Below are 25,718 nucleotides of genomic sequence, written 5' to 3'. Positions count from 1 at the left end.
TAAAGAGCCTTGGGACAAGCCTATATTGTGCTTCCTCGACCCATTTTCTTCCTCCATGCTTGACCAAAGTCTACGGCACTCCCCACAAACCACCCCAATGCAAACACCTAACAGTAGTCTAATCTAGCCAATCTCTTTAGTGTGCCGTGCGCATTATGCAAAGTATGAAGTTAGTGTCAACTGAAGGAATGTAACAACGTAACGTGATAAGGAGCTATGTGGCGTGTACCACAATGGGACATTGTGGTTATTTTGAATATCAATCAGCAATAGGGCGTTTAAAGCGTAGGCTTTAAATTTACATAGTTAACAATGATAATTTTGCATAATACAAGCGCCTTGCACAAACGGCCCTTCTGCATCACTACACTCTATATACAGGTAACCGTGCACGCACGACCGACAAAAAATTAGCATAAATAATTTTGACAACGCCGTGTGCACAACACCGCTGGATACACTATACTACTAAGCTTCGGTTGTGGATCATCGTACACAGGGCGTACATACAATAAACAAAATGGCACCGTGTTGGAATCGCTACTTTCGTGCCGTGTGCATATTTCTGGTGTTAGTCTGCGAAACTAGCCGTCTTCACGCGCTCGCGGCCGGCCAAGTTTCTACTGATGAACACGGTCACACACCGTCCATATTCGGCGATCCATTCGATGAAATCCTCGGTGAACTTAATGAGGAAATCTTGGCCGAGGAAAGGAACATCACATTGGAGGAAACGGCGGGAATTATTGGGAACCTCTTTGTGCAACGCATGCGATGCAGTGAAAATTTCGACGCTGCAGTGTGTGAAACGGTAAGCTGAACTTTCTTAAACTTATGCTTAAACGATTTATTGGTGAACTTGTACTTGTACAAAAAAAAACAAGTAGCAAGATAATTATAAAAGTATAAATATGATAGAAGATTTTCCGTAACACTCCACCGCTTTTTCTGATTGAGGTAAATGGAGGGGATCAGGTGTCATTGGAGTGCATCATTTTTTGTCGGGGAATGATGAGGGGGCGGCTCTTCTGGTTTTCGCTTGTCGTTTTTAATAATAATAATAAATAAATAAACGATATTATTAAGTCTTATCAATTATAGCGCACGTATGTACCAACAAGGGGATAACTTTCCGTATGGCGCCACCACTTTTTCACTCATTTTTACAAAAAAGGATATCTCATTGAGGTAAATTAGATACTAAATTATTTCATATCGAATGAAAAAGTGGTAGTGCCATACGGAAACTTTTCCCAACAAGGTATACAACTCAAGCCGCAGAGTATACACAAACTTTCAGAATAATACGACGTTGGAATTTAGAATTCTGAGACCAAATTGTAATTGCATTTATGTAGCAATAAGTCACTTTTCGACGCTCGTTTTGCTTTGCCGCATACTAAGATAGTCCGGTGCCCCCTCAGCTACACAAGCAGACGTGATAAGCTAAACAGTATTGACCAACTCCAATAATCCGAAAACACATGAGGTCTTTTATAATCATTTATTACCGTTATCATCTTGGGCATAAAGTCGCAGCTTATACATTAATGCTTGCCGCCTCTATAAAATATCTGTGGCTCTTACACCAGGCGGCTCAAAGGCATTGGGGTGGATTTCACAAAGGTAGTCCTAACTTAGGACTAGTCCAAAGCAATGCTAAGAGACAGGACTGGTCCTAAGTTAGGACCAGTAACTTCATGCTCATCCTAACTTAGGACTGGTCCTATCTCTTAGCATTGCCTAGGACTAGTCCTAAGTTAGGACTACCTTTGTGAAATCCACCCCTGGACACTTTTGGTTATAACGCGAAACAAATGTTGGCGTAAAAACTTATACTTGGTAACGAGTAATGGAGAGCTGCTGATTAGTATAAGCCTGTATGACGTCTTTCTCAGAATCAAATATTTTATTGGGAAATTACTTCCTTCTCGAAAACTACGTTGCTTCAGGAAAGTCGTTTCTCACAATGTTTTATACTATTAACTGATCTCCGTTACTTGTATTACCAAGAGTAAGTTTTTACGACAATGCATATTTTGAGTATTAAAATACCAACTGTATTCAGTGCCTGTAACGCAGTCAAGCTATATTGTTATAAGCGCATACAATTATTTTAGGAACAGCTTTCAATATTATTGCCAAGCTCTAAGTGGTTTGATACCTTCGAGCGCCGATTGCACCTGAGGCATTCTATTATTCAAGTGTACCGCACAAACAAACTTTAAAAATGGTGTCGCCCTACTTTAATAGATGTCATTCTATGAAACCCGGATCTAAAACACCGTGACGTTTACGTTCCACAATGCATGCGTCATGGGTGTGCCGCCTCGTGATTGGTCGAAATAGGGCCCTACGTGCGATCCTCCGAGCGAACCGGTCATAACTGGTTGGTCCCGGTTGGATCCGGTTGCGCGCGTATACACTTTTACGACCAAGCGGGGAAATAATGGTGTATCACTCGCTCGCGCAGGTGCATTTTACTCGTTATGCGCGAGCGTTATAAAGAGCACTGTTAAAAGGAAGTTCCGGGGTCGATTTCACAAAGAGCTAAGGCCGTGGCTACAACCGTTGCCAGGGGTGTTGCTAAGGGCGTCCTATACTTCAATGCATGATGACGCGGCGATCCGGCCGTAGCCGTAGCCGCCGATTCGGATCCGGCCTAAGATTGATCTTAACTGCATATCAACCGTAGTTGCTAAAGTGTGATGTCGCAATACAAATCACCATGGTATACTGACAATGTCTCACGATAAATTGTATTGCTTTGGTCATAAAGAGTAGCCAACATTCTGGAAGTCCTAAAAGTTATTCATGGTCCTATTTTGGTCCTGTCATCTTATTAAAATAACCCTGTTATTATTCTGTTAAAGATGTAATTTGGCCGGTCCCAGTGATTGTTATAACTACAGTCGTTTAAAGGCAGTGGACACTATTGGTATTTACTCAAAATAATTATTCGCATAAATCCTTTCTCGTTGACGAGTAATGGGGAGAGGTTGGTAGTATAAAACAATGTGAGAAACGGCGTCCTCTGAAGTGACGTAGTTTTCGAGAAAGAAGTGTTTTTCCACGAATTTGATTTCGAGACCTCAGGTTTAGAACTTGAGGTCTCGAAATCAACCATCTAAACGCACACAACTTCGTGTGACAAGGGTATTTTTTCTTTCGTTATTATCTCGCAAGTTCGATGACCAATTGAGCTCAACTTTTCACAGGTTTGTTATTTTATGCATATGTTGAGATACACCAACTGTGAAAGCTAGTCTTTGACAATTACCAATAGTGTCCACTGCCTTTAATAGGTGTACGTAACTCTATCTGCTTATCACGACAATACAACAATCTCCTATTTATAATAATAATTCTGAAATACTTTAATCGGATCTTCATAATTTTTTTAAGTCTTTAAATTCGTTCTTAATTATAATTATTCAAACAATACAATTGGGTTGTCACTAACTTTATAATATTTTACGGATGACGTACACTAAACTGTTAAAAGAGATCACGTTGCCTTAGATTTGCTAACAAAGCGCTTGAAATCATTTTCTATGAAATTCATATGATTGGAAAGATGTTTAAAAACATGAACGTTGTTATGAGAAGGAAGCACCACAAGGACACACGAAGCACAAACGAGATCAGAACGAACTGTTTATGAAGCACAACCCCTTTATTAAAGGCAGCGGACACTACTGGTGTTTACTCAAAATAATTATGAACATAAAACCTTACTTGGTAACGAGTAAAATGGAGAGTTTGATAGTAAAAACACTGTGAGAAACGGCTCCCTCTGAAGTAATGTAGTTTTCTCGAGAGAAGTAGTTTTCCTCGAATTTGATTTCGAGACCTCATCAGATTTAGAATTTGAGGAATCGAACAGCGTGTGCTGGTTAAATTCCGAATATTGATTAAAGCATATTCCGTTAGCAAGTCATGACTCAAAGTGGCAAAACATGTTTGTTTTTTATCATGAACAAAACATACTATGACGTCATCATGCCGTTATTTCACAAGTGACAAGAAATTTCAAATATCTAAAAACGTACTAAATTAATTTCAACATGATTGCACTAATACTGATGCGGGAGACATACAAATTCAAAACGTACAAAATGTAATATCCCATATCAAAACAGTGTTTTCTACCTAAGTGTGGAGTTTCCCCGATCTCGTCATGGCTTTAAAAGTATGATCTAATTTTACTAGGGTCAGGGTTTAGCGGAAGTTAGTCATTTTAACATCGAGGTAGGCCCACACACACACACGACTCCCGCTGGCATAATAATGTATTAAAGAAAAAAAAGAAAATTCTGTTTCCGTTGAATTCTTCCGGAATCTGCCAAAAAATTATCTCATTTCCTCTTCGTTTCCACCATCCCAGAAAGGAGTGTCACAACTAAGTCACTAAATGGGAGTGGTTTAAACATTTGTTTAAAGGATTGTAGTTATATAGGGACCAATCCATTTTAGCTTTAAAATTTAATCTTTTAGATTTGACTTTTAAGGGAAGGTACACGTTTGGTAATAACTTTTAAAAAGAACATTAAAGGAACACGTTGCCTTGGATCGGTCGAGTTGGTCTTTGAAAAGCGTTTGTAACCGTTTTTTATAAAATGCATATGGGTAGAAAGATGTTGTAAAAGTAGAATACAATGATCCACACAAACATGCCTCGAAATTGCGTGGTTTTCCTTTTACCTTGTCGACTAACACGTCGGCCATTTATGGGGGTCAAAATTTTGACTCCCATAAATGGCCGACCATGTTAGTTTGCACAGTAGAAGGAAAACCACGCAATTTCGAGGCAAACTTGTGTGGATCATTGTATTCTACTTTTAAAACATCTTTCCAACCATATGCATTTTATAAAAAACGGTTACAAACGCTTTTGTTTTGACCAACTCGTCCGATCCAAGGCAACGTGTTCCTTTAACTTAAAACTGACTTGGTAACGAGCATTTGAGAGCTGTATAACATTTGAGGGATAGTATAACACATGGAAACGACTCCCTCTGAAGTAACGTTGTCTTTTAGAAATAGGTAATTTCTCACTAAAATATTAAAAGACTTCTACTTTCTAGCTAGAAGTCTTTTATTCCTGTCTGAAATCACACAAATTCGTCCAACGAGGGTGTTTTTTTCTTTCATCATTTTCTCGCAACTTCGATGACCGATTGAGCCCAAATTTTCACAGGCTTGTTATTTTATGCTTATGGTGGGATACAGTAAGTGAGAACACTGGTCTTTGACAATTACCAAACGTGTACAGTGCCTTTAAATTGAGTTATTTTTATTTCTTAAAATTGATTGGTTCCTAGTAACAATCCTTTGGATTACCCTTAAAATCTCTCCCATTTAGGGTATTAATTCATGGTTAATTGATTACAAAGTATCAACGAAGCCATCTGCAGAATGTCGAGAATTTTTTACAAATACAAGGAAGCATGACAATGGGAGACTTTGGAACGCTAGGTGGCAGCAGACTTGCCAGGTAAATTTCCATTGTTTACGTAGTTCCGAGCATGCGCACATTACCGAGAACAATTGATTTTACCTGGTAAGTCTGCTGCCACCAAGCGTCCCAAAAGATTTTCTTTGTAGAAATAGGGACTGGCATCCTATAATTTCCAGCCCCCCCCCCCCCCGCAACACACACAACCAGCCCCAATATTTATTTTTTTACTTTTAGGATTAGAAATTACCCGAACATGAATGTTATATTATTCTTAAGCTTTTATGTAGTAATCTCAATGTATTTTTTTGAAGAAACAAATTTAAAAAAAAAACGCACTGAGAGTTCATTGGCTAAAGATTTGTGCGCGAGTGACCTTTGCAATTGCTCTCGTCCGAAATGGCGGTCGATGACGCTACATTTTGCACAATCCATCTACATATTAGTTATAAACTGCGCCAATAAAGTATCTAAACACTTACAAATAGTCAGATTTATCGGAACCTGAATTAGTATGCCAAAGAATAATTATTCATTTCTATTCACCGTTAATTTCTGCACATTTTGACACATCTTATGTTGCGCTACGATGTTGTTGGGTGGATTTATGGGCACTTGAGTGGCTTAAGGTCGAATTTCAAAAGTTGCAAAAGCCCCTATTCACCCCAATTCCAGAAGGGAACTCACACAAGCCTCACACACAGACAAAATCAAGACAAAAGACACAAACTCGTTTCGTTTACCTGACCATGAAATTTATGTCCGTATCTTTAACTCTAAAACTGCTGATATCCTGTCCTCAATACTTGGTGTGTCCTCCATCACTGTTAACGACAAGGAGTCGTCTTCTCATACTCCAAACGAGACATCTGATCTGTCCCTGATCAATCCCCTGCCATTTCCTGATCAGGATGCGTCGCAATCCCTCGAAAGTGGTGTCAGGCTTGATGGACTTGTTCACTTTCTTCTGCTGCAGAAGTCACACTCGGGCGGCCACTCCTTGGCAGGTTGTCCACATTTCCCTGGTAGCCATTCCACCATTTTACTGACCGTCGCTGGTGACGTTCCAACTTGATGAGCTGCAGCTCGAATCGACATACCGGCTTCAATCAAACCAACGATCCGTCCTCTTTCCTGTTTGGTCAGTTGAGCCATCTTTCCTGTTATCTTGAAACACCTTTCCCTGTCTTACCATAATCAGGGATTCTGGCTCTTAACCCATTTTGTTGTATGCCTCCCATCTTTGACCCCTTTGCTTGGTTACTGACAATTATTGCTGATGTTCATCGCAACCGATTTATCCAAAACGCGACAAACAAATCATTTATTAAGGGCGGGCAAAAGAAACGCTGATCTTACTCGTCACAATACAACGATTTAGCTTGAATAGGGGCTTTTGCAACTTTTGAAATTCGACCTTAAGCCACTCAAGTGTCCATAAATCCACTAAACAACATCGTAGCGCAACACAAGATGTGTCAAAATGTGCAGAAATTAACGGTGAATAGAAATGAATAATTATTTTTTGGCATACTATTTCAGGTTCCGATATATCTGACCATTTGTAAGTGTTTAGATACTTTATTGGCGCAGTTTAGTTTACTCTTGTTATTCACACGCCCCAAAGCTCCAAGCGTAACATTTAGCCCCAAAGTTATCCAACAAATATAAAAAAATTCCCCACCACCAGTGAGTTTGTTTGTTTGTTTGAGCATGGTATCACGGTGTCAGTTTGTGCCCGACGCATTCGTGCGAGAAACTTAAGTCTTATGCCCGAATGATTCCGGGGCACACATGCTTTGTTGTTCGAGCCTTTCTTAAAAATCACAGAAACTCAACCTTCAGAAAGTAACAGGACTGTGATTTTTACGTTATCCTTATATCCCAAACCCAACCATAAACCGTAACTCTCCCCAACCATAAAGCTAACACAGAGCCCACCCCTAAACCATAACCAACCAACCCCCTAAAAACAATTCCATTTACAACTGTCACAGCAAATCTTCACAACGTTTGCTTACTCGTAAAAATAACATCAATATCATTACGGCAAAGTATGGGCAACCTTAACAGATTTCTATGTTATCAAAATAGCAAACTGTTGGTTGGTTGGTTTTGGTCAAACAGCATCATGACTATACAACATTCTAACATTGACTCGGGTCCCAATCCCGTGCATTCGCCAGAAAACTATTGTTTGTTATAATGCTCTGCATTCCCCAACCTGTTCCGCATATTGACGCATGACTTGAATCTAGTCTACTAACAACATTCCCGCCCTTCAGTCTGGGAGTCACAATAGAATGTGTTGCTGCATCAATACATCAATCATAACAGTATTCAATAACTTTTGAAGGTCTGCTGGGGACACAATGTAAAATCTCTCTTTTGTGACCAGTGGTGGTTCTGAGAAGAGCTGGTTTCGGCTCGAAGTTTCGGTCAGTTTTCTCCGACAATCTTCTGGAAGACAGTTAAAGAAACTGACCGAAACGTCAAGTAGAAACGGCTCTTTCCCCAGAGCCACCGCTACTTACACAAGAGAATGTTAAATGGCACCACAAACCTAACTTAGTGTTGTCCACCACACTACCCCACTTCGTACTCGGTATACCATCAAAGGCCAATGAAGACCACTTATTTTAGGCCTACGTGATTTTTAGTGTCACCATTTATTTATACAGTCACCGATGTGTTTTATCACTATATACTCAGTACTTCCCCGAGCTCTGTGGAAAATAAAATCATTTGCATTATACTCGGGTGTGACAAAGGATTCGAACTGCCTTTCTAACTACCAGGCAAACCCGGTGGCTTAGTGGGTAAGAAATCTACTCTAGAATTACAAATAACTGTTCTTTCGAAACCAAACATGCGTGGAAATTGCATGCTAAACCTGACCGCGTCTTATACATTTACTCAATGGTCAGTCACGAAACGTTGAACGTGAACTACCACTTACCTAGTCAAATAGTGTTGTGATTAAAGGAACACGTTGCCTTGGATCGGACGAGTTGGTCAAAACAAAAGCGTTTGTAACCGTTTTTTATAAAATGCATATGGTTGGAAAGATGTTTTAAAAGTAGAATACAATGATCCACACAAGTTTGCCTCGAAATTGCGTGGTTTTCCTTCTACTGTGCGAACTAACATGGTCGGCCATTTATGGGAGTCAAAATGTTGACCCCCATAAATGGTAAAAGGAAAACCACGCAATTTCGAGGCATGTTTGTGTGGATCATTGTATTCTACTTTTACAACATCTTTCTACCCATATGCATTTTATAAAAAACGGTTACAAACGCTTTTCAAAGACCAACTCGACCGATCCAAGGCAACGTGTTCCTTTAATGAATTGAGAACTACTTATAGATAATATCATTACCAAGAAATGCCTTGTAATTAAGTCATGTGTTCTTATCTATATCATGTGTTCATGTGTCCCAAGTGTGTTCATGTGTTCTAAATTTATATCATGTGTTCATGTGTTATCTAAGTCATGTGTTCTTATCTACGTTCCTAGATGTCTACCCCCCCCCCCCAATTGTGTAGTGATTTATGGGTTTCACTTGAGTGCAAACAAATACAGCCCAGGCATCAATAAAGTTTGGGGGTTTATTGAGAGGAAAGCGTCAATAAACTTTCCGTGCGTGACGTTATTAAAGTTGAGCACCCTTTGATAGAGATCCAAAAAAAAGTTGTTCATTTGGCACATGCTGTTGGCCGCACAAATACTTTGCTTATCTTGTGAACCATTTACACGTATTTTCGCTATGAAAGTCGTTTTATATAAATTAAAAAAAAAAAAAAACATTTGAAAACCACTGGTGTGGCAACCATTTTGCTGTTATTATATCAATCATCACCTATCAGTCTGTCAACGATGACATAAAAAGTACTGGGGTTTGCAAATAGTTCGCACACGCTCGCAGACGCCATCTTGAGGGCAGGGCAGATCATATTTGCAAGCTACTCAACAAGCTATTTATCAAGCTACTTATCAAGATTACAAGAGTCTTTGTGATGTTTGATTCCATTATGAAGGTCTAACATTGGTGCGGGAAAAAAAATGATTATTTTGTTATTCAGAAGGTCGCTTCGTGCTGTATGAAATAAGCCCCTTTTCACATTGAAGGGTCCCTTGCTAAATTGTGGCATGCCGAAAACGTTGTACATGGTTGAAAACCTCGAAAAGCCATACCTCGACCCCACATTATCAAGTACTGTATGTCAAGCACCCATTATACCATATACCGTGCCAGTACATGTATCCATGCAGTTCGTCGTCCAACGCTACCTCGTGAATTCAGGTTTTGCGAGCCTTGAACAAGGCTACACGAATTCTAGTTCTCTTCAATTTGGGTTTGCCCGAATTAGTAATCAGGTCGTGGTATAATAGTATAAAGAAAAATATTTTGGTAAAGTCTGACCTTGTTGAATGTCTACCTCTTAGAAAATAGATCTGGGTTTCACGTTTATTTATTTATTGATTTAGTTAGTTATTCATTCATTCATTTCCTTTATTTACCGAGGGTGAGCAAAATCAGTAAAAAAAAAATATAAAACAAGTTTCCATTAGGGCCCTGCATATAATACATGATCAAACAAATCAACGTATTAATACTTCAAATGCTTTAAATTTATACTTTCAATACTTTAAATACGTTCAGTACTTTCCATACTATTTCAATACTTTCAAAACTTTTAATATACTTCAATACTTTTAATACTTTCAATACTTTCAATACTTTCAATACTTTCAATACTTTCAATACTATTTCAGTACTTTCCATACTTTACATACTATGTCAATACTTTAAATACTTTTAATATACTTCAATACTTTTAATATACTTCAATACTTTCAATACTTTCAATACTTTCAAATACTTTCCATACTATTTCAATACTTTCAATACTTTTAATATACTTCAATACTTTTAATATACTTCAAACTTTCAATACTTTCAATACTAGTTCAGTACTTTTAATATACTTCAATACTTTCAATACTTTTATTTATACGTTTTACTAAAACTTTCTATATACTTCCTCGATACTTTCAATACTTTAAATTCATAACCTTCACTACTTCCAATACTTGACTCTTTAATTGACTCTTTCAATACTTCAATACATTTAAATTCTTTCAATACTCTAAATTAAAAAAATTCAATACTTCCACTACTTTCTAAAAGGATACAAAAATCGATACTTCAATACTTTCAATACTTCAATATACTTTAAATACTTTCAATTATTTTTTAATACACTTCCAACACATATAATATACCCAGCAAGTGCAGATACACAAATGGTGTGCATCTAAAGAAAGTACAGCAAACTAAAGAAAAGACAGCCCAAAAGTATAGGAAAAGGGGATTATTTTTTTCAAAGAAACAACTTTGGTGTGTTCTTTACCTATATAAAGGATATATTTTTATGCACTTTTTCCTAACAAAACACACAATGTCCATAGATATACATTAAACTTACACAGTCTGAAGATTATGATAGTAGAAAGCTTCCCTTGAAATTTTACTTACTGAGGTGCTGTTCGTCTCAGTTTTAGCATGTAAAAACGTATTAACCAGTTATGCTATGGTTTTGGTATAATATCATAACTGGTTAAGGGGATTTTACATGCTAAAATAGTTTTGGTCTCATGGGACCAAAACTTTTCTGTGACTTGTTTTACTCGTTTCTCAAAAGCTACACAACCTTAGTTAGTAATATCTGAAGGGAAGCTTTCCACTATCATTATCTTCAAACCCTGTAAGTTTAATGTAAATCTGTGGACATTTTGATAAAGTACCCGAATCATTTAATGTCCCGCTGATGTGCAATTTGCAATGACCTTTCAGTCATCACTGGTCCTGCTGTGTTCTCTACGGGAACGAACTGCCCTAGCGTAGAACTTAAAAGCATGCCTATACCCCGTGTAACGAGGTTTGTCTGCAACAATTCACCGGTGAAACTATTGTAAACGCAAATCTATTATCAAAATTGAGAAAGTAATTGTTTTGAGTTGACTTAAACCTTTATTTTAAATGTCGGGTTTTTTTGCGGGGGCGGGGGGGGGGGGGGGGGGTAACATAGCTTTCTCTTCTCCTTCACTACGTAAGGATTTACCTTTGTCGCTTTAAGTTAGCCTGTACTTTCATTGTTTTTCTTTCTTTTTTCTTCCGTGAGCATCATTGTTCGTCTGTCTTGTCCTTGTTCCGTGATTCTATTTTTGTTTGTTTGTCTGTTTACAAGGCTGTTTTCTACAATCATCGGCTTACTGTAACAGCATCATGCTCTCATTTTTCCTCAACTACTCTCCGTTTCGTTTTACCTTTGTCGTCTTCAGTTAGCCCCTGGTACTTTATTTTTAGTTTTAGTTTTTTGTTAACGTCAGCATTTTGTACTGTCATTGTTCGTTTTGTCTGTCTTGTCCTTGTTTCGCGAATGGCTGTTTGTTTGTTTGTCTGCCTGTCTGTACGCAAGGTTGTTTTCTACACAATCCTCGGCTTACTCTAGGAGCTTCATGCTCTCGTTCACCTCTCTTGTTAATTTTGTATAGTCATTGTTCTTTTTATTTGTCTTGTCTTTGTTTCGAGGTTCTGCTTTTGTTTGTTTCTGTATACACTTTCCGACAAGCCTCGGCTTACTCTAACAGCCTCATGCTCTCGCTCTTCTCTTGTACATAGTTATTTCCTAGTTATTTATAATTTTCTTTAACAAAAATATATAAATTTAGTCCACTTAAATTGTGCACTTTTGACTGTGTTACCTTTCTATGTACTGATGGATCATCATATTTTACTTTTCCCAAAAAGAGTATGGCATAAAAACGTTCCATTAAATTGAACTGCATTGAATTGAATTGTTCATGGTGCTGCACCACTATTATGCCCACAAAAGTGACTGATCGCGTGACTTAACACGCTGAGAACGCCACGCTCCACAAGGTCAACCATAGTTTGACGTATACAACTATTGTGGGCAATGGCCTTGATTTTGTATACAAACATAGCTGACCACTATTTTTTTTTCAAAGGGCGACCTCAGGTGTCAATAATTGAATAAATGAGATGGAAATTTGTCCTTTACACTTCAACGATCATAGCAGCTACTAAAACGGCTATTACCAAAAGCCTATGGTTAAAGCTGCCGCAAACGGCTGCACGTTTGACCTACTTTGACTCAAAGCGCGTGAGGTCAAAAAGGGTATCAAACCAAAGGGTGCGTTTGATTAGCTTCCCCGGGTCGAACCCGCAGTGCTCATTCGGGTGAGCCCCTGACAAGAGCTTACCGAACGATCACACTCGCCCTCTCGGGGTGACTTTATGCACCTTTGGCCAGCCCCAAATAACCCGTTCCACACAGGTAGGACACTTGGGGCTGACCCGGGTGAGCCCCTGGAATGACGGCAAAGCTATTCGAAAGTACCGGGGGCAGACCGGGGTCGACCCGGCGAACCTAGTCGAACGCACCCATGTATTTGCAATTATGGGTTTTGTTCCCTAACTGCTTGGATGCACTTCCCCTATTTTGGCTTTCGTCCACATCTAAAACCGACCGAAATTTCCTCATCGCATTCCAACTTATAGCGTTGTCCATGTTTAGATGTGTGCTAAAATAATAACTTGCTAGTTTGTACATTTTATAACCGGATCCCAAGAAGTGTTTTTTAAGTAGGCTACATGAACCAGCACAAACTATTAATTTCAGTTTTCAATTATTAGAAAATGCACTCCAGCAAGCAGAATACATTTAAAGGAACATTACAGATTGGTTTTGCTAACAAAACAGTTGCTGGCTGTTTAAGCAATTTATGTAATCCACCATAAACTGATATACCTGTATTAGTTTGAGAGATCGGCCATCTGGGTCACGAGAAAAAAAGTGAAAAATATAAAACGCCCACTGAGCGATTAACTCCAAACGGGAATTAGTTTCAGACATTATTATCTTTTGAGAGTTTTTTTTTTTCTTTTTTTTTTTTTTTACTTTCATCTTCATTAGACCGCGTAATATAAGTTTTGAGTAAAGCTGTGATCTTAAACGATTTTGTTTTCTTTTACCAATTATTCTGTAATGTTCATTTAAAGCTATACTTTTCACAGTTATTTTTCTTCGTGATTACAGTGTTTGAATGCCACACAGCTGTTCTCAATTCTCAACGTCAACCAACAAGATGGCCTGGACGAGAAAAACTTCCAACGCGCATGCGTTGTCCTCATGTACTACGTCATCGACCTCGAGACGACATGCGCAAACGTCTCTCTTTACTCGAAGGCGTACGAATATTTTGAGCGGGAAATTCAACAGAGGAATGACGGCACACTGAACATCACAGAAGATGAGCTTGAACAGATGCTGGACTCTGTGGCTGTTACGTACACTGCTGAGAACTACGCCAAGGTATGTAAGGATAGACTGGTACCCCAAGACAGGTTTTTGTGGTACAGAAACAGTGATTTCATTGGGTAAACGTGCAGTGACGTAATCTTTTCATATCTGCGTTTTGATTGGTACAAAGTGATGTTTGGCAGCTGCACAAGCAGCGTGCATTATGGTTTACAACAGGGCATGTAGGATTTGAATGCGTATGTGAAATTAATGAAGGTGAAAGGTGATTATGGACAGATTGACGTGGGTTTAAATTGTGACGTGATATTCAGGCTGTATCAGTTGTCATGGGATGGTGCAAGGCATGATCTTTTCAGGGGTCGTTATTTCTAAAAAAAGGACCAGTAGGTAATTACCTACTGGTCCTTTTTAGAAACAACACTGAGCATCATGGTGTTTACTCGCAAACCTCCGAACTGTGAGACCAGAACCAAAAAGAAAATGATTTCATTAATTAATTTGATTAATATTTATTGTTCTGTTTTTAGTGTTTCGACGTAGAGACCATCTTTGACGCCGCCGTTGCTGACCACGTGGCCGGCGCAAACGACCACGAGGTAGAAGATGTTGCCGCCATTTTGATTTCCAGTCTAGTGCGTGGATTTTGCATCGGTAACGCTACCGAGGTAGACCCAGACGCCTTTCTTGAGGACATCTTTGAGACATATTCCACAGATGGAATCATGAGCGAAGAACGTAAGTGACTTTGTTACAGCCTATTGGTACTTGCATTAATGCAAAATATTGTGAATATCTGCTGATGTTGCAATCCGATATTAAACGCAAAATTTCAGAGAAACTTCAGATGTTTAAATAATATGTCATGGGAAAGCTTGTATAATTCTCAACGAGAGAATGCTTCATTTTTATAAAACACATTATACCGATTAGTTTTTCGAAAAATATTTAGTTTACATTTGTTTTCTCAAAAAGTGTATCAATGTCTAAAAAACAATGGTTACCACCAGTTTTTTTTTAAAGAAAGTGCGTCTTGCATTATAAAAGCTAACACAAAAAGAACGAATAAGTTTTCTACAACTCCGATAACTTATGTGATCAATTGTTATTTCACCCATTTGAATTATCACTTTTTGAACTTCACTATTGCAGAATTCGTTGCAATTTACACAATAATCGTAAATGCCGAGGAGGAAGGTGCACATGAAGACCACGCTAGGCGAAGACGAAACGTCGATGAGCATGATCATGAGCATGATCATGATCATGATCATGATCATGATCATGAGCATGAAGACCACGCTAGGCGAAGACGAAACGTCGATGAGCATGATCATGATCATGATCATGATCATGATCACGAGGAAGGCGCTGGGCATGGATTACAAACGGTGAGTAGCCAATTTGCACTGTTGGTAATGGGACACTAACTTTGGAACGCTTTTTTTGAAATGTTGTGAATAAACCAGTATCCCCCGGGATATTAAAAAAAAAAAAGAAAAAAAAACAAACTTTGGAACGCTATGTGACAGGCTGCGGACCACCTTTATTAATTAGTAATGTTTTCTCTTTTTTGTTTTGTGTACTTTTTGTAACACAAAACACAATGTCCACAGCTTTACATTAAACTTACACCGTTTGAAGATAATGATAGTAGAAAGCTTCCCTGAAAACATTAGATGCTGAGGTGCTGTAGTTTTTGAGAAATGAGCAAAACAGTGTCACGAAAATACGTTTTTACATGCTAAAATAATTTTCGTCTCATGATCGGTGAGACGAAAATTGTTTTCATGACATTGTTTTACTCATTTCTCAAAAACTACAGCACCTCGGCATCTAATGTTTTCAGGGAAGCTTTCTTCTATCATTATCTTCAAGCAGTGTAAGTTTAATGTAAATCTGTGGACATTGTGTTTTTTGTCCCCCAAAGAGTACATAGACCCTTTAACAAGTTTAGCGCTGTTTATGCAATACACTGTATCTCCAGGGGTTAATTTCACAAGAGTTAGGACTAGTCCCTGCATAATTCTAGGATATATTGAAAACTTAAAGCTAGTCCTAAGTAAGGACGAGTAACCCGTCCTAACCCGACACGATAAGACTAGTCTTAACTCTTTGTGAAATCCACCCTGGAACTCTACTGATATTTAACCCTCCTTTTCATGCCTCCAGTGTTTCACCATCGACGAGCTCCTTGAAACTTTTGGTGTCGATCACAGCGTGGGCCTTACACGTCAGCAATTCAAAGAAATAAGCCCCGCCCTCATTCAGCAGGCTGTCAGCGGCGCATGCGCACACGAGGAACACACTGAACCACGAACAGCACCAAATGCTGGTGAAGGTACAAACTCAATGCTTAAAGATCCCTTAAAGGGGTTTGCTACTTTTTGCTCGACACAAAACTCAAACGTTCACAGGCTTGCAATAAATTTACAAGGTTTTATAAATATATTGATAGTAGAATGCTTCCCTCTAAATATTACGTGCTGAGGAACTGTAGATTTTGAAAAAATAAGTCAGGCAACAAACGAAGAAGAAAAAATGTACTATCTCTATGATTTTTACCTGGTAACTGCCGCCACCCAGCGTCTCAAAAGTCCCCCATTTATGTACTTTGGTCCAGATAGTTATGCAAAGACTCTCATGGTACTTTTATCAAGGTTTGGTAACAGAATACTTTGGCGTCATGAAGAAAAAACTTAACGAAAATCAGGGGACTTTATGGACGCTTGTTGTGCAGTGGGTCACTTTGGGTGACCCGAGGTGCATGACTTCACCACGAGAGGGCGAGTGTGGTCGTTCGATTAGCTCTCGTCACCGAATCTAATCCATGCCGAGTGAGCACCGTGGGGTCGACCAATGGAAGCTAATTGAATGCACCCAATGGAAGTTTATTTGATTAGTCTGCTGCCACCAAAGTGTTCCAAAGTCTCCCATTTCTGACCGACATGTTTAAACATCACAATCTGTAATGGTTTCACTATTCATTTCTTTGTTCGATAGTTTGGGGTTATAGCGTGCTAGCGGTATTCCTCATCAGTCTCTGTGCTGTGGCTGGCGTAGTCTTCCTCCCGTGTCTGAACTCGGACGTCTACCTCAACGTGTTGCAGACGATGATGGCGCTCGCCGTTGCTACCCTTGTTGGTGATGCTGTTATTCATCTTATACCACAGGTAGGGCTAGGGGAAGACTATCATTCATTTGGGGACACTGGATATTTACTGGCCCCAGCCTTTATCCGCAAGGTATTGGCCTTACTATGTACACAAATGAACGCTGGATTTAACTGCGAATCTCCAAGACAATTAATGCAATGTGAAGGTCAAAGGCGATTATGGATCTTGGATAGGCAGTCGGATCTCGGGCTCATTTCACGAGGCTGGAAGTGTGGCGTCAGATGACAGGGTTAAGCAGCAGCTGTGTTAGGCTGAACATTTCACTCATACTTCGAGGCTCGTGAATTACGCCACATTGGCATTGAGCCTACGTTAAGATCCTGACAGTCACGTAGTAAGGATGTACCGTTGATGATGCATTCATTTCGCAACCAAATTCTACGTACATGTTTACGTAGTAACATCATTACATGCATGTACATGTACTGTAATTATTGTACAATAATAATATCCAATGAAATTACTGTTCTGTAAAGCCACTACCTGTCTTTATCCTTGTTTATCCTTGCGGATAAAGTCAGGGGACCAGTCTATATTTTCTGCTTATTATGTCTGTACAATACATGTTTCCATTATATTCCTAAAATCACAAACTGTGTATAAGTCTATGTGGTATCTCCTTCATCAGGCTGTTGGTCTACACGGTCATGATTTTGCGGCAACATCTGGTGAACATAACCACGACGCAGGCTCAGATGAGTTAGCGTTCATCTGGAAGTGCCTGGTAGTCGTCGCAGCTATCTATGTCTTCTTCATCTTCGAAAGCCTCATGCACATGTCAGGAGTAAGTATTTTAAAGGCACTGGACACTATTGGTAAACACTCAAAAGGATTGTCAGCATAAAAACTTACTTGGTATCGATCAATGGGGAGCTGTTGATAGTGTAAAAGAATTGTGAGAAACAGCTCCCTCCAAAGTGAGAAAGAGGGACGATAATCTTAGTCAAATCATAAGCCTTATATTATGCATCTGAAAGCACACAACTCCGAGCGTGTTTATCTTTCATTATACTCTTGCAACTTGGATGACGAATTGAGTCAAAGTTTTGCACAGTTTTGTTATTTTATCGTTTGTTGTGGTACAACAAGACAAGAATACTGGTCTTTGACAAAGGTGTCCAGGGGAGGATTTCACAAAGGTAGTCCTAACTTAGGACTAGTCCTATAGGCAATGCTAGGAGATAGGACCAGTCCTAAATTAGGATAAGTTACTGGTCCTAACTTAGGACCAGTCCTATCTCTTAGCATTGCCTAGGACTAGTCCTAAGTTAGGACTACCTTTGTGAAATCCACCCCAGTGCTTATTAACACCTCTAAAATCGTTGCAGTATACCCGTTGTTAAACAGGATTCAAACTGCCTCTAACTACCGGGTAATCTCGGTGGTCTAGTTGGTAAGACAGCTACTCTATATTGGCACGGATCGTGGGTTCGAATCCCTCCCTTTTCAGAACTCGAGTTTACAGTGCTTACACACATCAGCGTAAGGGCAACACCCAATAACATTTTCTTAATCACCGATACAAATGTAACACCTCTAAAGGAGTAAGTATTGTTGTCGCAGACGATAGCGCACATGACGTCAATGACCGCCATCTTTGATTGCATACAACAGAAAAATGCAACTTTATTATTTTTTATTTTTAGGGTGGACACTCCCATTCAGGAGAGTCGGGAGGACTGGAGAGGTCACGGCCACCAAGCATAAGACTTAAGGACGCAGTTAACGGTTCCTTCAAGAAGTCGCCCTCTGTACAGCAGCTAGAACTGGCTGACGTAGAGAATGACGTCACGACTACGACACCAAAACCTACAGTTTGTTGTGGTAAGAAAAGTGTACTTTGGTGTCTGTGGAAAATTCTTTAATATACAAAAACTGACTGCTGTTTTGGGGGCGTTTAAAGTATCAGTATTTTGTATAATGTTTTTTTTTTTTTTTTTCGTTTAACAAACAATTCCATTTTGATGTCGTTGTTGTTGTTTGTACTCCTATGCCTCATTGTGTACTTTCTTAAGACTCTGTGTGTTCTTATTGGTCATATTTGTAGCTGCTTTTGTGTTGTATTCTTGTGTATGTTAATGTATGTATACGGAGCCCCCATGGATAACACTTTATTTACAATCGATGGGCTATCAGGTTGACGAAACAAATAACTAAATAAACAAAGTATCACAAAAATGACTTGGTTCGCACAACTTTTTTAATAAAACTGTTCTCGTATTATATCCGGTTTGCGGTAACACCATGTATATAATATACTTTGCTGTGTGTGTAGATTTAGTTTTTTTCTGAACAAGTTCGTGTTTTGTTATTCTACTGCCTGGAAATGGATTTTCAATTTCAGAATAGAGTGCGCCACCAATAGTTTCTTTTTGAAGGGTCACCATCATCGTTGTTGTCATCCACTCACACACAAGCGCATGATGTATTGTAATAACCTGCAAAACAAACAGGCTTATGATCGAGAAACACAAACGGAGCTTGGACTTCCTGCTGGAAATTAATTTTGTAAAACAAATAAATGAAAGTATCTCAAGAAAGGGGACACATATCGAAAGTTAATAACAACAATAGTTAAACACTTTTACAATTTTTGATTTGTAGTGGTTGTTATGAGAACTTACGGATACACATACACCTGAGTAAAGCACAGACAGATACCTTAAAATTAAATTCAAGTCAACATTTATTTCATAGTACTCTTCTCAAAATATAACGTTAACAAAATATTATTCAGTTTGTCTCCTTTTCTCACAAGATATTTTTCAGTTTGTCTCCTTTTCTCACAAGATATTATTCAGTTTGTCTACTTTTCTCACAAGATAATATTCAGTTTGTCTCCTTTTCTCACAATATATTATTCAGTTTGTCTCCTTTTCTCACAAGATATTATTCAGTTTGTCTACTTTTCTCACAAGATATTATTCAGTTTGTCTCCTTTTCTCACAAGATATTATTCAGTTTGTCTCCTTTTCTCACAAGATATTATTAAGTTTGTCTCCTTTTCTCACAAGATATTATTCAGTTTGTCTCCTTTTCTCACAAGATATTATTAAGTTTGTCTCCTTTTCTCACAAGATATTATTCAGTTTGTCTCCTTTTCTCACAAGATATTATTCAGTTTGTCTCCTTTTCTCACAAGATATTATTCAGTTTGTCTACTTTTCTCACAAGATATTATTCAGTTTGTCTCCTTTTCGCACAAGATATTATTCAGTTTGTCTCCTTTTCTCACAAGATATTATTCAGTTTGTCTCCCTTTCTCACAAGATACTATTCAGTTTGTCAACTGTTCTTTCGAGATATTATTCAGTTTGTCTCCTTTTCTCACAAGATGCTGTTCAGTTTGTCTCCTTTTCTCACAAGATATTATTCAGTTTGTCTCATTTTCTCACAAGATATTATTCAGCTTGTCTCCTTCAGCTTGTTACTTTTCTCACAAGGTAGTGACGGACAAAAGCACTGGTACCCTGATTTATATGCAAAAAAAATGGTAAAACAGTTAAGTAAGTTTTCATGTTGTGATTTTAACTTTTAAGGCATTGGATCACTGCCGTTCATGATACTGATAGGAGACGGTCTGCACAACTTCGGCGATGGTTTGGCCATCGGTGCAGCCTTTGCGACCAGCGTAGGTGCCGGACTCTCAACAAGCATTGCCGTCCTCTGCCACGAGTTGCCCCATGAACTTGGTGAGTAAACTCCTGCTTAAATTCTCGCCAGTCTCCAGTACCGTACAATAGACCTTATGCACATGACGTCATTTCAGCACGGCGCCCTCGCCTTGAGGTCAAAAGGAGGTTGTTCATTGGCCAATCTATGTGCGTTTCGTTTGTTTCGTCACCGTTTGACCTCAAAGATGGCGGCTGGATGACGTCAATGCATAAAGGTCTATGCGTTTCTTGACATTTGTTGGTTATGTTACTTAAGTTTGTTGAGCCAAGGTTATCTCACGCATTGCATGCTGGGACGATGTAAAATGGCGACCATTCATGGTGAATGAACAAAATGTAAGTGATCCAGAACAAAAATTGCAACTTGTTTTAATTGAGACCTGAAGAAAGAATCATAGGAAGCAAAGCTTTAAACAATTGCTGTTCCAATATAAATGCAACCCAACATTAGTTTGACACAAAGGACATTTGTACAGATCAAGACAGCTTTGAGGCAACTAAACTGCACTGCATGCAAAACAGGTCATTGGTTTAAAGAAACATTGTTTCTATTAATGTTGTGTCTTTCTCTTTCGTTCCCTAGGGGATTTTGCTGTCCTTTTAAACTCCGGGCTCAGTTTCCGTCAGGCCCTCGGTTTTAATTTTCTGTCTGCCATGATGGCATTTATCGGCCTCTGTATCGGGATACCGCTGGCGTCTGGTAACGCCGAGGCTCGTCAGTGGATTTTCGCCGTGGCTGCTGGGATGTTTTTATACGTAGCACTTGTAGATATGGTGAGTTTTGAACTCTATATCAGGGGTGAGGTTGTTCAGCCTTTTTAAGAATTCAGACTTTTTATTTTCGGCCTGGTGAAGAAAATCAGACAATGTTTTGTTCCACAAAGTAAAGAAATCCTGCTCATTGGTCTACATCTCTAGTGCTTTGGATACTGGCTCCTTGGATTCTATAACCCCTTATATAGCGCATTTTACAATAACCGTATCATAAGCTTAAAGGCAGCGGACACTATTGGTAATATTGTCAAAGACTAGCTTTCACAGTTGGTGTATCTCAACATAAGCATAAAATAACAAACCTGTGAAAACTTGAGCTCATTCGGTCTCTCGAAATTAAAATTCGTGGAAAATAACTTCTTTCTCGAAAACTACCTTTAGTGCCCTGGTCATTATAGGCCAATAACATTCCTTTAATCTTTTCTCAGCTCCCAATGGGTACATTGTTTTCAGCCCAAGGCTCATTAATTGTCAAAAACTATAGCGCTTCAGTAAAGTAAAATTTCAAGGGAAGCTTTCTACTATCATAATCTTCAAACTGTGCAAGTTTAATTTAAATCTGTGAACATTGTGTTTGGTGTTAGTAAAAAGCAAACATATTTATTTTTCCTTTCTTTCCATCTCATTATTAACAGCTTCCAGAATTGATCCACCACGAGATGAAGAACAAAGGAACCGTCTTCCTTCTACACAATGCAGGTTTCCTGTGCGGAGCCGTCATCATTCTTGTCATTGCCTTATACGAGGATGCAATTAACATAAGCATTTAAATAAGATGCAAATGACGGTTGTAATGAGATTTAAATGAGGGTGTAGTAGTATTCAAATAAGATGTAAATGAGGATTATAATGAGATTTAAATGAGGGTGTAATAATAATAATAAGCTAATGATAAGCTAGCATTTATATAGCACCTTTTCATAGGTTATAAAGCGCTTGGATAATGTCCAACACAGATCAGAAGTCAATATCAAAGACAAAACAAGTGAGTCTTTAGCACTGTCTTGAATGAATCAACTGAGCTTGCTTTTCTGCAGCTATCAGGAAGTGAGTTCCACAGAGCTAGGCCAATTTCATAGAGCTGCTTAAGCCAAAAATTTGGTTAAGCACGAAAATAGCTTGCTTATTTTACACATGCTATTGGTATAGAGCTATTGTTTACTTAGCATAACAATTGAGTGGAGTCTTGGCCGGTATTCTAATTTGACTAAGCATTGATTATTTTGCTTAAGCAGAATTTTGTGCTTAAGCAGCTCTATGAAATTAGGCCCAGGGCCTGCATTTGAGAAGGCTCGGTCTCCTGCACTAGTGCTTGTCTTATGCTCAGTGAAGGTTGCGTGAGGAAGAACGTAGCATGCGTGATGGTTGATGTTGCTCAAGCCTTTCGCAGATGTTTACTGGGTATTTCAGAATGTATGCCTTGCAGATAAGTAGACAGATTTTGAAGTCAACACGCGTAGTAACATTCAAATTAGATGTAAATTGTAAATGAGGATTACAGTGATATTTAAATGAGGGTGGATCGAGTTGTATTCAAATGGTGATATTTTTAATGAGTATTAAATATTTGAATAATGAAATTACTTTTACGGCTTTTTATCCATAATCAATAATGAGAAGTTTTAAAGTATTACTAAAACCTTAACACAATTTAGTTATAAAATGTATAAATTACTCAGTATAAACACATGAGATAAGAATGGAGTATGTGTATAGTCATGAAGATTTAAATGAGATGTTAATGGTATTATTTGGATGTTTTACCTAACTTCGTATAACGCCTCTCTGAATAACTATTTTATGCATGCAGGACTTTCTGCAGGCACAATATGTACACAGCCCAATGGAAGAATATGTAGATGATCGAGCACTATCTTACAGATAATTATTGTATTGTCTAATTTGTGTAAATATTTTTAATATGAAGAAAGGTACACATCTCAAAACTTATGCAGCTGTTACTTTTAGAATGATGCAAGTGTAAATTTTCACTCAGAGCCTTATTGCCTACTAGGCCATCGATGTACTAGGTCACAATGGTAGTAAACAAGGTTACATGGTCTATACAATTGGTGAGTGATTAAGTGAATCACTAAATACTTTAATTTGGGGTATTTTTTTTTTTTTTTTTTTTTTTTTTTTTTAGAACTTGTCAATGCTCATCACTGAGCTTGGCCCCCCTACACTTTTGCTTTCTGTTTACTATGCATTTTTCGTAAGCAGTTGACATAATATTATTTTTAACATAGCAGTATAGGTGCCCATAGGTGCCCAAGAAAAATAAGAAGTGTGTCCCCCCCCCCTTGATTAACCTTTGTGACTTTTGATAATGGCAGTTATTGTCTTCCATTTGAGCTCATTCATATTCATTTTCAAACAACACTTGGGAAACATGTCGTAGAATTATTTCTTAATTATAGTTGTATTGGTAAAAATGTTTGGCCTTACAAAGTGATGACGAATTGTGGAGGGGGTGGGGGACTTATTTTTGTTGATGTGTTTATATTCAGATGGTATAGTTTTAGAGATCAGTGGTCAGGCCCCACGGACCCGGATACGGGTCAAATTTCGACCCGGAAACTGACCCGGAAGTGTTCAGAGTTTAGAAGCGTATAGACAGTGTCTTGGTTATCTACTCTACTCATGCCTTGAAACAATAATTTGTGATCTAGAGTTTGTAGTTCTCTAAAGTTTAAAGGTTTACTCAAACTTACTTGGTAATGAGCAATGAAGCTGCTGATAGTATAAAACATTGTGAGAAATGGCTCCCTCTGAAGTAATGTAGTTTTGGAGAACGACGTAACTACTCACTAATGAATTTAATTCGAGACCCCAGCTGAGGTGTCGAATTCAAGGCATCTTAACTCAACTTTTGCGACAAGGGTGTTTTATCTTTATTTTTTCTCTCGCAACTTCGTAGTTAGTTTATGCATTATGCTGCGCTGAGTCTCACCAAGTGAAAACACTGGTCTTTGACAAGAATAAAATTACCAAAAATAAGTCGAGTGCCTGCCCTGAGCTCATAAGATCAAATAATAATTACTCAGAGTTAACAAGACAGAAGGAAGATGCTACTTATTGAAATTAGAAAACAGTGCTAACTTTGTGGTTTGACACTAACTATAAAAATATGTATTATTTTTTTTATTTTTTTATTTTGTAAAAATAAAGTCATTAAATGACGACATTAATTATTGCCTTAAAGTGATATGATTGACACCATACATTGTATAATTATTCATAAGGTGTCCTGTTTAAAGGCAGTGGACACTATTGGTAATTACTCAAAATAATTACTAGCATATAACCTTGCTTGGTAACGCGTAATGGGGAGCAAATAAATCTTTGATTGGTAATTGTGTCTGGTTTATCTTTGCTTCTTAATTTTATAAGCACTAAAGTAAGTTTCGTGTCAATTCTTGTTCTTGGTCTTGTTAAAGGCAGTGGACCCTATTGGTAATTACTCAAAATAATTATTAGCATAAAACCTTACTTGGTAACGCGTAATGGGGAGCTGTTGATAGTATCAAACATTGTGACAAACGGCTCCCTCTGATGAAGTGCTATGGTTTTTGAGATTTCCACGATTTCAAGACCTCAGATTTAGAACTTGAGGTCTCGAAATCAAGCATCTATACGCACACAAGTTCGTGTGACAAGGGTGGTTTTTTCTTTCACAATTATCTTGCAAATTCGATGACCGATTGAGCTCAAATTTCACTGGTTTGTTATTTTTATGCATTATGTTGAGATACACCAACTGTGAAACTAGTCTTTGACACTTACCAATAATGTCCACTGCCTTTAAATGTTTTATTTTTTATTTAATAAAAATGTTTTATTCATAATAATAATTATTATACATTGTGATGGAATCGGCCAAATAAAAAAGAAAGTAAATTCCAGTTATAAAAGTGCCCATGAAAAGAGTGTTCTTTATTAATTTGTGTGTTATCAACCATCGCTTCTCCATTGGCCAATGAAATGAGCATACTCAACATTATTAAGTCATGACGTCACGGGTTTTTTTTTACACCGGTGATGTCATCTTGTACCAATAATAACCAACGGTTCTTTTCAGAACCACTCCATTCCAACTCTTTAGAGATCGCCTAGTCATTACATGGTGTTATCACAAACCTTTCCATATAGGTTTTGTATGTAGAAATAGTAACGGTGTCAGATGCAATTGTGTCCGCCATGCAATACTGTCCGCTCCGGACACTTTGGCATATGCATTCGTGTCCGGGGCTATGCGAAAACCGTCCGGCGGACATGTACATG

The 25,718-nt window shown here is 38.3% G+C and overlaps 1 protein-coding gene across 1 annotated transcript; it reads left to right on the top strand.

Annotated features, from left to right (window-relative positions):
- The first annotated feature begins 390 nt into the window (after positions 1–390).
- On the top strand, positions 391–25,303 carry LOC139943130 (metal cation symporter ZIP8-like). The gene is made up of 12 exons (XM_071939947.1): positions 391–811; positions 13,589–13,864; positions 14,341–14,548; positions 14,963–15,059; positions 15,171–15,201; positions 15,983–16,151; positions 16,814–16,983; positions 17,615–17,770; positions 18,633–18,810; positions 20,526–20,678; positions 21,244–21,434; positions 22,070–25,303. Exons 1-12 carry the CDS (start codon positions 521–523, stop codon positions 22,202–22,204), a joined length of 2,055 nt encoding a protein of 684 aa, XP_071796048.1. The 5' UTR covers positions 391–520; the 3' UTR covers positions 22,205–25,303.
- Positions 25,304–25,718: the final 415 nt, after the last annotated feature.

This window comes from Asterias amurensis, chromosome 10 (genome assembly GCF_032118995.1).
Source record: "Asterias amurensis chromosome 10, ASM3211899v1".
In the NCBI taxonomy this organism is placed as follows: Eukaryota; Metazoa; Echinodermata; class Asteroidea; order Forcipulatida; family Asteriidae; genus Asterias; species Asterias amurensis.
The sequence above is the reverse complement of the archived record's forward strand: the minus strand, read 5'-3'. Positions and strand labels throughout refer to the sequence as shown.